Genomic DNA, 13656 nt, shown 5'->3' on the forward strand with positions numbered 1-13656 from the left:
AAAGTAATGGGCAAATGGTGGTGGGCGTGAAAGAGGCACATGTGGGAACACAGAGGCATTCACACTCAAGTCCCCTCAATTCAAAAACATGCAAAAAAGAACAAATGAACTTCCATCAGGATCAGAAAGAAGCAGATCACTACTGGCTCTCTGGCTCTAGACAAAGGGAAACAACACGGCAGACTCAGGTTTTACCTTTAGAATCAAGAATGCAGTTTCTGGCTGCGGAGGTCAGAGGAGTTGCAGGAGTTTGTGCAAGCAGAGATAGCATGGAATCCAAAAACAGAAAGGGTCTCATTAGCCATGACAGAGAAAACAGAATTTTCCACAGTGAGACATGCGAGCGAGCACAGGGCTGGCCCAAGAGAGGGCTATGAAACTTGAGCACTGATTAGAGAAACAGCCCTTTGGACGGAGTCAAGCTCTGGAATTACAATTCGGGCTGACACTGGATTTCCTGAGAAATTTTCCTTCAGTTTGTGAATCAGGGAAACTCAAGGATGAAGGTTATAGATGTTGATGCACCAAAAGCAAGTGAACCCCATGAAATAGATTGAGTGGGTGCACAGGATCCCAGAGTCAGAGAGTCAGCATTCTCCCAAAGATCATTTCTAAAATAAAATCTTGGTGATATCATTCCAGGCTTAATAAAAGTCCAAGAATTCAGGGGTTGGAGTGATAGTACAGTAGGAAGGGTATTTGCCTTGCACTTGGCCAACCCACGTTCAATCTTGACATCCCATAAAGTCCCTTGAGCCCACCAGGAGAGATTTCTGAGTGCAGATCCAGCTTTAACCCCTGAGCACTGCCAGGTGTGTCCCAAAATGCAATAAATAAATAAATAAATAAATAAATAAATAAATAAATAAATAAATAAATAAATAAATAAATAAAAATTAAAAAATTCCAAGGATTTCTATCAATTGCAGTTCAATTTGGTTGTGGTGCTGGCAAAATCTAATTCAGGGCCTCCTTGCACATGCAAAGCAAATGCCCTACTGCTGTGCCCTCTGTGGGACCAATTCATGTTTCTTTCTTTCTTTTTTTTTTTTTTGCTTGTTCGTTTGTTTTGGGGGTCACACCCTGTAGCACTCAGGAGTTACTCCTGGCTCTGCACTTAGAAATCGCTCCTGGCAGGCACGGGGGACTGTATGGGATGCTGGGATTCAAATCACTGTCCATTCTGGACCGGCTGCTTGCAAAGCAAACTGTGCTATATATCTCTGGCCCCCAATTCATGTTTCTTAATGTATTTCTGTATTAATTAATCTGGCTTTCTCTCTTCATATCTCTTTCTCTTTCTCACTTTCAGAAAGCACCGCTTACCCTCCCTATAGAATGTGAGCCCTCTTATGCTGTTGTCTTCTTGTCTTCCTGTGGAGAACATTCTTCCAGTCACTTTTCCCAATGAAAACCCAAGTCTAGAAATGGGTGTGCTTCTTCCAGGAAACCAGCCTTGATACCAGCAGCGTGCAGGTCTGGGGTGTATCCCACCTCCTCGTGCTTCCACAGATCTCTCCACCTGCCCCATGAAGCCATGACTTGACATGGTCGACTCTCCCAAATGCTAGGTCTTGGGCCTGGCAAACCACACATGTCCAACCAGAATAAGGTAAGTGGATAAACTGAGGGAGGGAGTGGCCTGTAGCCTGAGACCAAGCATCCCCCATTTCCCGTGAAGCCAAATTTCATCATGTTGACCCTAGCCCTGGCCGAAAGAGAGAGGTGCTGTGAGTAGGAAGGGAGACAGAAAAATTTGGGAGCCTTAGAATGGACTTTCCAAATGTTCTCTGGTAAAAATAAAATCTAATTATACTGCCAAGCCTGGCCAGGAAAACCAAGTCTGGAAAACTCTACCTCAGATGTTACATCTCCACAGATATGATGGAACAGTATCGGGGATGGTTTAATAATTGGAAAATGGGGCTACCACGCACATTTTGATTTCTAATTTTTCATTTTGACCCAATGACTGTTTATTGGGAAGCTATTCTGTTTCTAGATGTTAGAGCCTTTCCTTCCTAACCTCTACCGTTCATGTCTACCTTCAGAGCATTGTGCTCTGAAAATTTCCTCAGAGCCTCATGGTGCCTCCTCAGCATCTAATTCCTGGGACCTTTGACTCTGCCCAGAGGCATCTCCCAGAGTCACTGAAGGTCTGATGCTCAGAGGGATTGACGTCCCCCAAGTGTCCTTACCCAGCCCTCTTTCATCTTTGATAGCCCAAATGTATTCCTCTTGTCAAGGGCTAAGCAGGTGGATTCTGTGGCCCTCTTCCCTGTGGAATGAATCTCATAGGCCTATATGGCAGGTGGTTTGGCCCACACCCTGGGCCCTAGCTAGCATCTCCCTACTTCCCCGCTCAGGGGACATCCTGGACTAATATACCCCCCCAATGTTTACCCAATGATCACAAAGTCCCCCTCCCAAATTCATCTAATACTATGGGGCCTTTTCTTGATTGAACCTCTTATCTTTAGGTAACTAGAAGGAATAGCCCTCAGTTCCACATGGGGCACAGGATTTGGTTCATTCCTGGGATTCCCTTGCACTCTGACCCCTGTGCATTTTGTCTGTTTTTCTTTTTCTTTCTTTTCTTTCTTTTCCTTCCTTCCTTCCTTCTTTCCTTTTCCTTCCTTCCTTCCTTCCTCCCTCCCTTCCTCCTTCCCTACCTCCTTCCTTCCTTCTTCCTTCCTTTTCTTCCTTCCTTTCTCTCTTTCTTCCTTTTCTTCCTTCCTTCCTTTCTCTCTCTCTTTCTCTTTCTTTCTTTCTTTCTTTCTTTCTTTCTTTCTTTCTTTCTTTCTTTCTTTCTTTCTTTCTTTCTTTCTTTCTTTCTTTCTTTCTTTCTTTCTTTCTTTCTCTCTCTCTCTCTCTCTTTTTTTTTTGGAGGTCTTAAAGTAGCATGAGAGACAGACAGAGAGAGGGGTGGGGGAGGGAGAGGGAGGAGAAAAGAGAGAGGGAGAAGGAAAAAGAGGGGAAGAGGAACAAGGAGACTGTTTTTCTTTCTATTGGAAAAAAGTAGGAAAGCAGAGACACTCAGTTTTATAGAGACTCCACGTTGACTACCAAACCAACCACCAGGATTGATGAGATGAAAAAGCCTTTGCAGATGACAAATGACAACTCCAGATCACAATTGTCACCCTGTTCAGGGGAACCTCTGGGTCCTCCCATCCTGAGACCTGAATCCAAACGAGCACCCTTACCTCCACCCAGGCTTGGTTAGACTGGCTGGCCTTCTGAGCACAGAGCAAGCGACACACTCATTTTGGAATGGGGAATTTGGGCCACATGCAACAGAGCTCAAGGGTTGTTTCCTGCAGTGCTCAGGGGACCATGTGGTGCTGAGGTTCGAACCAGCATTGGTTGCATAGCAGATATGTGGCTTCACCACTAAATTAGCTCTATGGACCCAATGTGCTAATTTTATTATCAACATAGAAGCAAAGGTCTTCTTAGAAACAGTCTCTGCGATTTAGTCCTTAGGTCTCCACATCTTCATGTCCTTGCCAATTCTCATCAAGTGCGCACACATACCAATAAAAAGTTATTGTAATCAAGGGGCTCGATAGATAGCATGAAGGTAAGGCAATTGCCTTTCATGCAGAAGGGCGGTGGTTTGAATCCCGGCATCCCATATGGTTCCCTGTGTCTGCCAGGAACGATTTCTGAGAGTGGAGCCAGGAGGAACCCCTGAGCACTGCCGGGTGTGACCAAACCAAAAAAAAATTTTTTTGTTTGGGCCGGCGTGGTGGCTCTAAAGGTCAGGTGTCTGCCTTGCCAGCGCTAGCCTAGGACGGACCGCAGTTCGATCCCCCGGCGTCCCATATGGTCCCACAAGTCAGGAGCGACTTCTGAGCGCATAGCCAGGAGTAATCCCTGAGCGTTACCGGGTGTGCCCCCCCCCAAAAAAAAGTTATTGTAATCAAAGTCACATTCCTGTTTTTGAGGACTCTTCACACCTCTCTTGAGTTCTTCTCACTTGGCTAAAAAGATAAATAGCATATTTCTTTTAAGACAATTTTTAAGTAACAGCTTAGCAAGATGAAAATCCCTTCAAATATCACTTCTGAAATTTCTTCTGTAGTTCAAATGTGATTTACAAAGGCATTCAATATTCCATAACAGCTGTTAGTGAAAAAAAGATTACTAAATTAAAAAACCAATTGTTCAAAGATTTTCTTCTAAGTTAACCCAAAGTTTTCTTCATATTTTTAAATATAACAAATGTCAATAAAAATTACCTGGTTAAGATTAGTTGATTTGAATCCAAATTTGTTCTTTATAATTTCTCTCATAATATCTAGGAGAGAAGAAAAAAAGCAAAATGTTAATAAGATTTTTTTCAGTAAAAATAAAACTGCATATTTAGAAATAAAGGTCTATCAAATATATGCTCTCAATCACTGTTCTGCTCTTTAGTTTTCTTTTTTTCTTTCTTTTCTTTTCTTTTCTTTTCTTTTTTTTTTTTTTTTTTTTTGTGGTTTTTGGGTCACACCCGGCAGTGCTCAGGGGTTATTCCTGGCTCCAGGCTCAGAAATTGCTCCTGGCAGGCACGGGGGACCATATGGGATGCCAGGATTCGAACCGATGACCTCCTGCATGAAAGGCAAACGCCTTTCCTCCATGCTATCTCTCCGGCCTGCTCTTTAGTTTTCTTGTCATTTTATTCTTATTTATTAATGTAAACAAATTACTGAGGGAATAAGGATCCCTCTATATTTTAAGAAAAAATCTCTTTGGGGTTTTGTTTGTTTGGGGGGACCATATCCAGCTGTGCACAAGGCATCTGCCACTGTGTTCAGGCAGGGATCACTACTGGTGGGGGGTCAAGGAATGATATGATGTGTTGGGGATCAAACCCCAGGACATCAAGATGCAAAGCAAGTGCCCCTCCCACCCCTGCTGTACTATGTTTGTGGCTATTTTTTATTAACTACTTTGCCAATTGCTTTGTTGGTCTGGTTGAGAGATTAAAATTTTATTTGAGATTTCAATCAATGAAATATTGTTAGATTGTTAACATATTTACTGACCAAAAATCATTGACGGTTTCTACAAATTAATATTTAACTTTATAGGATCTTATCATCTAGTACCTATTAGTAGGGTCCAGGTTATCAAGTATCTATGTTCAAGAAGATTTGAGAGGGACATAGGATTCCCATAGTTTCAGTAAAAAAAAAATATTGTTATGGGGCCAGAGCAGTGGCGGAGGCAGGAGGGCATTTGCCTTGCACGTGCTAACCTAGGAAAGAATGCTGTTCAATACCCCAGCATCCCATATGGTTCCTCGAGCCAGGAGCGATTTCTGACCACATAGCCAGGAATAATCCCTAAGCATCACCAGGTGTGCCCCCCCAAAAAATATTGTCACAATTGCACTACCTTAGTATGATTGTTGTTACTCTTACAGTTCATAATTAGCCAATTATACTTTATCACATTTCTGTCTGTACAGATGAAAGACTTTACTGGTCTCAGGCTTACAAGTGGTTTCAGATATAATTGAGAGTCTTAGAATGAGCATTCCTCCCCCAGATTGGGGTAACAATTAGGTTAAGAACTGACCTAACAGTGCAAAGCAGTGGTGGCATAGAATTAGCATTGATCATAAAATAATCATTTACATTCACTCTTTGCCATAAGCTCATGGAAAATAACAAGTCAGTTAAACTTACAGATATTCCTGATGAGGTGCTAGAGCCATTATTTTGTTAATTATCAATGGTGAGTGGTTGTCATTTTGTTTGTTGTTATGTGTAAGAGAATGGAAGGCACACAAACAAGCATGGTGGCTGCCTTTAGAAAAAGGAACTGAGGAATAAAGAGATAGTTTAGTGTGCTGGAGAACATTCTTAGATGGGAGACCCAGCTTCCACTGCTGTGAAAACTACTTGGTAGTATCCCCCAACCTCCAAAAGAGAGAGAACCAATAAATCCAAACAGAAGTGGAGAGACATCACAACAGACACCACAGAAATTCAAAAGAGAGTTTTTTTTTATTTCCAACCTATGAGAATACAATGAACAAGTTTATATCCTGAACTCAGGGAACCTAGAAGTGAATAAAATTTTAGACAATCCTACAGTCTCACAAAACTCAATCACAAGAATGTAGAACACCTGAACAGACTAGCAGAAAGATTAAAACAGGAATCAAGTCTCCCCCAAACATAAGCTTGAGGTCTAGATGGGTTCAATAGTGAATTTTCGTGAACTTTCAAAGGGGACATACTTCCTATTCCCAGATTATAAATAAATAAAAATTGAAGGAACAGGAATTCTTCCAAACAGTTTCTAGGAGGCCAGTCCTGGTTCCCAAAATAAAACCATCATTAAAAAAGGGGAAATGACAGGGTCAGAGTTCACCCAAAACTCCAGAGACAACTAGTCACGCAATAAGATAGCAGTCTTCATAATCATCACAAAGAAATTCGGTACATTTCTATAAACAAACAGCAAGGTACAAGAGAAAAAAGTTTCCAAAACATCATTTATAAATGTTCTCCCCCAAATCAAGTAATTGGGAATTAATAAAGAAGGATAACAGAATGGGGGAGCTGGGGTGGGGCACTAGGCTTTTCTGCAAAAACAACCCTATAATACTGTCAGAATAACTGCCAGAACCAGGATATTAGTTAGCATTTGCCAAACGGGGCCAGTAGGAGGTGAGAGGGGCAGCAACAGGGAGATGCACAGAGAGGGAAAAAGAGATGCTTGCTGAAGGAACTAAGGGACTGAAAGACTGGCAAGAATCCCAGGTTAATGTTATGGTTTAGAGGCAGTTTCTCCCTTCTCTGGGAATTTTAGTGCTTGCTCTGAAAAACTTTTTTTTATTTTATTTTTTTTTGGGGGGGGGGGCTCACCCGGTGATGCTCAGGGGCTACTCCTGGCTATGTGCTCAGAAATCACTCCTGGCTTGGGGGACCATATTGGACACCGGGGGATTGGACTGAAGTCTATCCTAGATCAGCAGGCATGCAAGGCAAATGCCCTACTGCTGCGCCATCTCTCCAGCCCCTGCTCTTTTAATTCAACTATTGCAAAACTAACATGTCATTGCTACTAAACAGAACTTTTACAGAAAAACAAAAACTTTCAACCCACAGCATGGTATTCACTCACATAATCAAAGGAATCTTGCCCTCAAAGTCCACCAACTACAGGTGTTGACCTCTACAAAAGGTGGTTGATAGCTACAAGGGACACAGCAACACTTAGATTAGCATCTTATCAAGGGAAGGGCCGGATAAATAGTACAGAGAGTGAGCCCCCAATCCAAGCTGGGAGGTCACACAGGGGACCTAGTGAGAGCTGGAGACAAGCCATAACAGTGGAGAAATAACCCTGAACCACAGCCCTTAAACATTCTCCAAAAGGGTAAATTCATTTGCTATGTGCTGAATTAAAATGCAAGCACACGGGTATCTTTTGAAAAGATTTCCATAGACAAGGACAGAACTCAAATCTTATGTGTGGCCTCACAAGGCTACGTATGTGGCTTTTCTGAGGAACACCCTTGTTGTACAGCAGCTGTGTGTTTGCTGACCTCGGATGTCAGAAGGAGCATGATCTGTGCACTCCTCAGCTCGCATTTGCCTGGTCTGTCTGTGGTGTGAGCCTGAGTCCAAATAAGTGATTTGAGAGAGTCCAACACTGCAAGCAAGTCAGGCCCTGGAGTTGCAGAAACTATAGCAACAGCTAGTCCCTGGGAATTTGGTGCTGGAGTATCAACCTGACGTTGGACTCTTGTTTCACCAAGCATGTCATTATACCCATCAAATCTGCAGCCAGTGGTTTGTTTCTTGGTGAAAGGAAGGACATTTCAGGCATTTCAAAGCCATGCCAGGGATCTTAGAATGAATTAAATGTGTTCCCTGCCCTCTGTTACATAATGAAGTACTCCTAAGGCGGACTCCTCTCTCCTTGACTTCAAATACCTGAGGCTAGGGAGATAGTCTAGTGGTTAGGGCACTGATTAGCCTTTGCCCAAAATAGTTTAATTCTTGTCACCACTTAATCTTCTGAACATTGAAGGATTCAACCCTAAGCACTGCTGAGTAGACCCCTGGAGGTTTTCAGAGCAGAACCAGGTAAGCCTGAGTAATCCTCAGCACAGAGAATCTTTGCAACACCCTTGCATCAAACTGCCAGTTTAGTTGGCCGTTGGCCACTATGAGCTCTGTTTGGGAGGCCCCCTGGGAAAAAGTACCATATGGGGGGTTGTAGAGCTTAAGGGGCCAAGAATAAGCATTGCATGCAGGGATCCATGTTTGCTCACCAGCTCTGCATAGTCCCCTGCATGACCAGGGTGAACCCTGATTATTGAGTCGGGGTAGCCCCAAGCCCCAAGTCTCAGATTTGGCACAAAGAACAAGCAAAAACCTATCAAACACCCTGGGCATGCTTTGCCTTCATTGTCACCACACAATTTGTGAGTCTGTAGAGCCCCCACCTGTGGGCTGAAACAGCTCCTCCTGGAAGCTCAGAAACAAATCAGCTTTTACTGGAACTGATGCTGCCAAATCCTAGAACGAAGCTGTAGACCAAGAAGCTGATCTTGGAAAGATCCTGGCATTGAATAATCTGGGAGGCCCCAATCCTTCACCTAGGTGTGCTCTAGGTCCTGGGGGCATGCAGCCAGGCTGTGATGGGATAGTTTTGTCCTTAAATCACTCCCTTCTTAACCCACTCCCTTCTGAGGAAGCAGGCACTTGGGGTACATGAGTGCAGAGAGATTTTGAGGTCTTCAGTTGCTCCGAGTTCCTGACAAAGCTGAGTGTTGGTAAAGGACTTGGGAGCGAAGAGCCTTTGAATGATGCTGGGGTGGGTCACCAGATTTGGGACTGGGGGAACAGCTGTATTTTCACCATGGGTGACTATGGGGAGTCATAACAAAGGTCCAAATACGAAGGCAGTGCCCTCTTAGTTGGTTCCTGTTCTCCATGAAAGCATCATGCAATTCCATTTACAGCTGCTGTCAATGGGCAAAGTTTGCTCTGAAGATTTTGCAGGAAATGGGAGTCAATAAGGAGTGCAGACCACAAGGAGGGTCCCACAACCCACGTCCCAACCACTCGAAAGAGAGTGTCCCCCAGCCTTTTGTTTTTTTTTGTTGTTTTTTTTTTTTTTTTGGTTTTTGGGCCACACCCGGTAACGCTCAGGGGTTACTCCTGGCTATGCGCTCAGAAGTCGCTCCTGGCTTGGGGGACCATATGGGACGCCGGGGGATCGAACCGCGGTCCGTCTCCTAGGCTAGCGCAGGTAAGGCAGGCACCTTACCTCCAGCGCCACCGCCCGGCCCCCCCCCCCCAGCCTTTTGTGACAAAAGCCTTGGGAATGGACAAGGGTGGGGGGCAGAATCTGAGGGCAGGAAGCAGAGTGAAAGGAAGATTTCTTTTCCAAAGTATCCTGTGGAATATTCCCTGAAATATTCTTCCTTATTAGTGTAATGCAGCAAATGTTTCAGGAATAGTTCTCACTGACTGAAGAGCAAGTTGTTGGACTTTATCTTTTCTTATAGCTGAGTATTTTATCATATTATATTCCATATAAAATTTTATATGTCCATATTTGATTCCATATATACTATATGGGATACATATGACATATAATATGTGAAATTGATATATGGAACATATATAATATATCAAGTATTATTATATATTCAAGATATATTACATTCCATATATAGATATATTCCACATATTCTATAATAGTCCATATATCATATCCACATATTACATTCCATCATATGTATATTCCACACCTTTATCCACACTTCTGTTGTTAGTCAATTTGGCTGTTTCCAAATCTTGGCTACTGTTAAAGCAGAGCAATACATAGAGGAGTAACTATATCCTTTTTTAAAATTTAATGTTTTTATAGTGTTTAGACAGCTCCTGAGAAGTGGAATGAGTGGCTGGATCCTATGGTATGTCTTTCTCTAGCATCCTTATAAGCCTTCAGACTACATTTCCCAGGGACTGAACCAATTTACATTCCCCTCAACAGTGTATGTGGTGGGAGCCATTTTTTACTCCACATCAGCAATACGTGCTTATTAAGATCTTTGTGTTATAGGCCTTTCTCCCCTTAGCCCTGAGGTGATATCTTGATGAAGTTTTGATTTGTATTTTCCTAATAATAAGCACAGTACTGATAAAGGAACATTAAAAACTTTTAAAGCAACGTACTTTCATGGACAAATGTCTACCTCTCCCTCGACTATCCACAGAAAAACAAGCTAGATAGAAAGACACAGCTCTCAACCATCCAGTTCAAAATTCCAGTTCCTGTATGTGTCCATCAGATTTCACTTTCTCTGGTAGCAGAGAGGAGGGCTAAAGCCATGTTTATGGAATTTGAACAGACATCCTGGGTAGTTGCCAACACCCTAATAGAAAGGAAGTTAAAGTCTGAAACTTTAAGAGGTGTCTGAAAAATAATCACTGGAAAAGAAATAATGAAATATTCAAGATCATGAAGAGTGCAGTTTGTCCTAACAAGTGCTTGCTTCAGGCAAAATATACTCTTCCCATGCTGTGTTGATAATGTATCAGAATCCATTCTCTTTTGGGACGTGAAGTATCCCAATTGTCTGCTTATGCCAGCTGAGCTTTTCACTGCCCCCAACCTCATGTTTGTCTCCAATACATGTGATGCATTTTGTTTGTGCTTGTTGATTTAATTATGAAGTTAATTAAATATCATGTAAACGGATAAAAGCATGAGTACAAACTTTGTTGTACTATGTAAACAATACACGTTGCTGCTGACATAAGCTCTAAGTGGTAAGTTGGTAAAAATTCAGTGAAGTGGAGTTATATAAAGAATTAAAAAAAGAAGAAAGAAAGAAAGAAAGAAAGAAGGAAGGAAGGAAGGAAGGAAGGAAGGAAGGAAGGAAGGAAGGAAGGAAGGAAGGAAGGAAGGAAGGAAGGAAGGAAGGAAGGAAGAAGAAGAAGAAGAAGAAGAAGAAGAAGAAAGAAAGAAAGAAAGAAAGAAAGAAAGAAAGAAAGAAAGAAAGAAAGAAAGAAAGAAAGAAAGAAAGAAAGAAAGAAAGAAAGAAAGAAAGAAAGAAAGAAAGAAGGAAGGAAGGAAGGAAGGAAGGAAGGAAGAAGGAAGGAAGAAAGGAAGGAAGAAGGAAAGAAGAAAGAAAGAGCTATTAAATTCAATATAGGAGAGCCAATTATAAAATCTTAGGAAAAAAGTAAGAAAAAACTCCAACATTGTATTTGCAGCACATATTCCTGTTACTTGAATACAATCCAAACCAGAGATCATAAAATTCATGTCACTGAGGAAATTGCAGTCTGGAGACACCCATGACATTAAGATTGTTCAGTGGAGACTTAGGCTGCAGGAAATATGCCAGCCCCCATCCATCCCTTCAGTGAAAAGAGCAAGTCTGATTACATTGGACATCACAACTTTACTGGGACCCTTGGAGTGCTGAGACAGTAAATGCATCAATTCCATGAAGCGCCAACTCCCTCGGTGGAGGGACAGAAACACTTTGAAGCAGAGAGGGAGAAATCACCAATTTGAGTAGGGCTGCTGTGTCCAGGTACCATACCCAGAAAGTTCAGAGAAAATGCTTTGCTTCAAGTCTCCTGTGAGTGTCTCTGAGAGGGACTGAGGAAAGGTAGGGGACTGAAGAAAGTGTCCTCAGTGACATGGGATTGTAGGAAGAGGCATGAACTCCATCCAATTCCCTGGCCTGCCTGACAGCTGCTGGGGAAGGTGAGGGGCCTACTACAGTCCAGGCCCCAAGAACCACTGTATTGGTGAGAGTAAAAGCAGCTGCCTCTGAGGGAGAGGGCAGAAGCTACTAGTCCTAGGGTAAGAGGGTCAGCAGAGCTTTGCTGCTCAGGGGAAGGAAAACATCTGTAGGAAGTTGCCCTTTGAGGCCAGGACAGATAGGTCACCATCGCAAGACCAAATAAGAGTCAAGGTAAAAGTTGGGCTGGCATGGGAAGGGGCTACAGGGGCACCGAGAAAATCCTCCCCTCACAAAACCAAAGCTGGAGCTAGGTACCAACTAACAAGCACCTCTACCATGAACATGGGGACAAGAACTGGATAAAGGGGCCTAGCCCATGGGCCCTGAGAAGCAGGATTGTTGGAAGCTCAGGATGGATCAGGAGCATATGGTAAAACTTCTAGTATACCAACCTCACTTTAGACACATGGGAACAGCTGTCTACCATGGAGGAGTTGAAAGCTGGAACATTGGAGGTGGCGGCGGCAGCAACACACAGGCTGAACTTATAACTAGATTCGTGCCCCATTCTCAGTACTGGCATATGAAGATAAATGTCCACATCCAGGTCTAGAGATAATGCAGCACATTCTCAAAGGCTCTACAGATGTTGTCCATTGTTCAGCCAAAAATTACAAGACATTTAAAAAATAGGAGTGGGAAAAAATATAGGAGTGGGGGTGGGGAATGACCCATTAACCGAGGGAGAAAGAGACCTAGAGGTAATCCAGATGTTAGAACTTTCAGACAGGAATTTAAAAGCATAAAGAAGTAATAATAAAAGGGCAGTTGAGGGACCTTATGTTTATAACTCAGAGTAAAATAAAAAGGGAGTGTTTAGAATTTCCCATATTTACTAAATTGAATCCCTGATTAATTTAGAGGCATTAATTTAACCCCTTATTCTCTAAACCTAACCAGTCATTGTCAAGTTGAATAAGAGGACTCTAAAAATAACACAAATTTCTTCATCTTCTATCAGTCCAGTGAATTCTTTTTTTTTTTTTAATTTCTATTTTTTGAGGGTGGGGCACATCAGGTGAGCTAAAGCATTACCTCAGGCTCTGTAATCAGGAATCACTTCTGGCAGTGCTCAGGGACCATATGGGGTATTGAGGTTCAAACCTAGGTTGGCTGCATGTGAGGCAAGTGCTTTCCCAGCTGTGCTATCACTCTGGGCCCAAGTCCAGTAAGTACTTCATTTTCTAAGAATTGTGAAAACCTTTCCTGCTTAGTTCTAGTTTCTAACTAGTTTGATACCCCTATGTCTCACATTCTAACTATTTTTTTTTTGGAGTACACTAGTTTGGGGGGTTAGTGGTTAGGCTACACCTGATGGTGCTAGGGTACAACTCCAAGCTTTGTGCTCCAGATACACTCCCTGATGTGCTGAGATTTCATGTGGTGCTGAGGCTCAACCCTGGGCTTACTGCATGCAGAGTATGAGCTCAACCCCGCCAACCTGTTTCTCCAGTCCTTTTGAGTACTTTAGAGAGAAGGGAGAGGAAAGAAGAGAATATTTGTTGGAAGTCTGAATTCCCTCCTGGGCTGAGCTGATCAGGCAGCCTCGCAGTCCAAGAGAGTAGGGCTGTGAGGAATCAGATCTGATTCAGAGCAAGCCCCCAGTCTTGCTTCTAGAACTTCAATTTATGTGATAGATTGGAATATGTGTCATATTACAGAAGTTCCCTTGGCCTCAACTTCACCTATAAAACGAGCAAATACAAATGATGATTTAATCAAAAACACTAAAGAAGGCACGAGGTACCAGTCACACAGACTTTTCCCTGCAATCTGGAAAGAAGAGTGGCCCCTTCCCAAATTGTTATTATTAACACTGCTAAATATTTGGGGCCAGAACACAATAGGTAGGGTGTTTGCCTTGAACCCAG

At 42.7% G+C, this 13656-nt stretch overlaps 1 protein-coding gene across 1 annotated transcript in view; it reads right to left on the reverse strand.

The window, feature by feature from the left end:
* Positions 1–13656, reverse strand: part of PROM1 (prominin 1) — a 104571-nt gene that overhangs the window by 58397 nt on the left and 32518 nt on the right. The window contains exon 3 of the mRNA XM_049789976.1: positions 4245–4303. Within this exon, the coding sequence (XP_049645933.1) occupies positions 4245–4303 (59 nt within the window). The remainder of the gene's footprint in view (positions 1–4244; positions 4304–13656) is intronic.

Source organism: Suncus etruscus, chromosome 16 (genome assembly GCF_024139225.1).
Source record: "Suncus etruscus isolate mSunEtr1 chromosome 16, mSunEtr1.pri.cur, whole genome shotgun sequence".
In the NCBI taxonomy this organism is placed as follows: Eukaryota; Metazoa; Chordata; class Mammalia; order Eulipotyphla; family Soricidae; genus Suncus; species Suncus etruscus.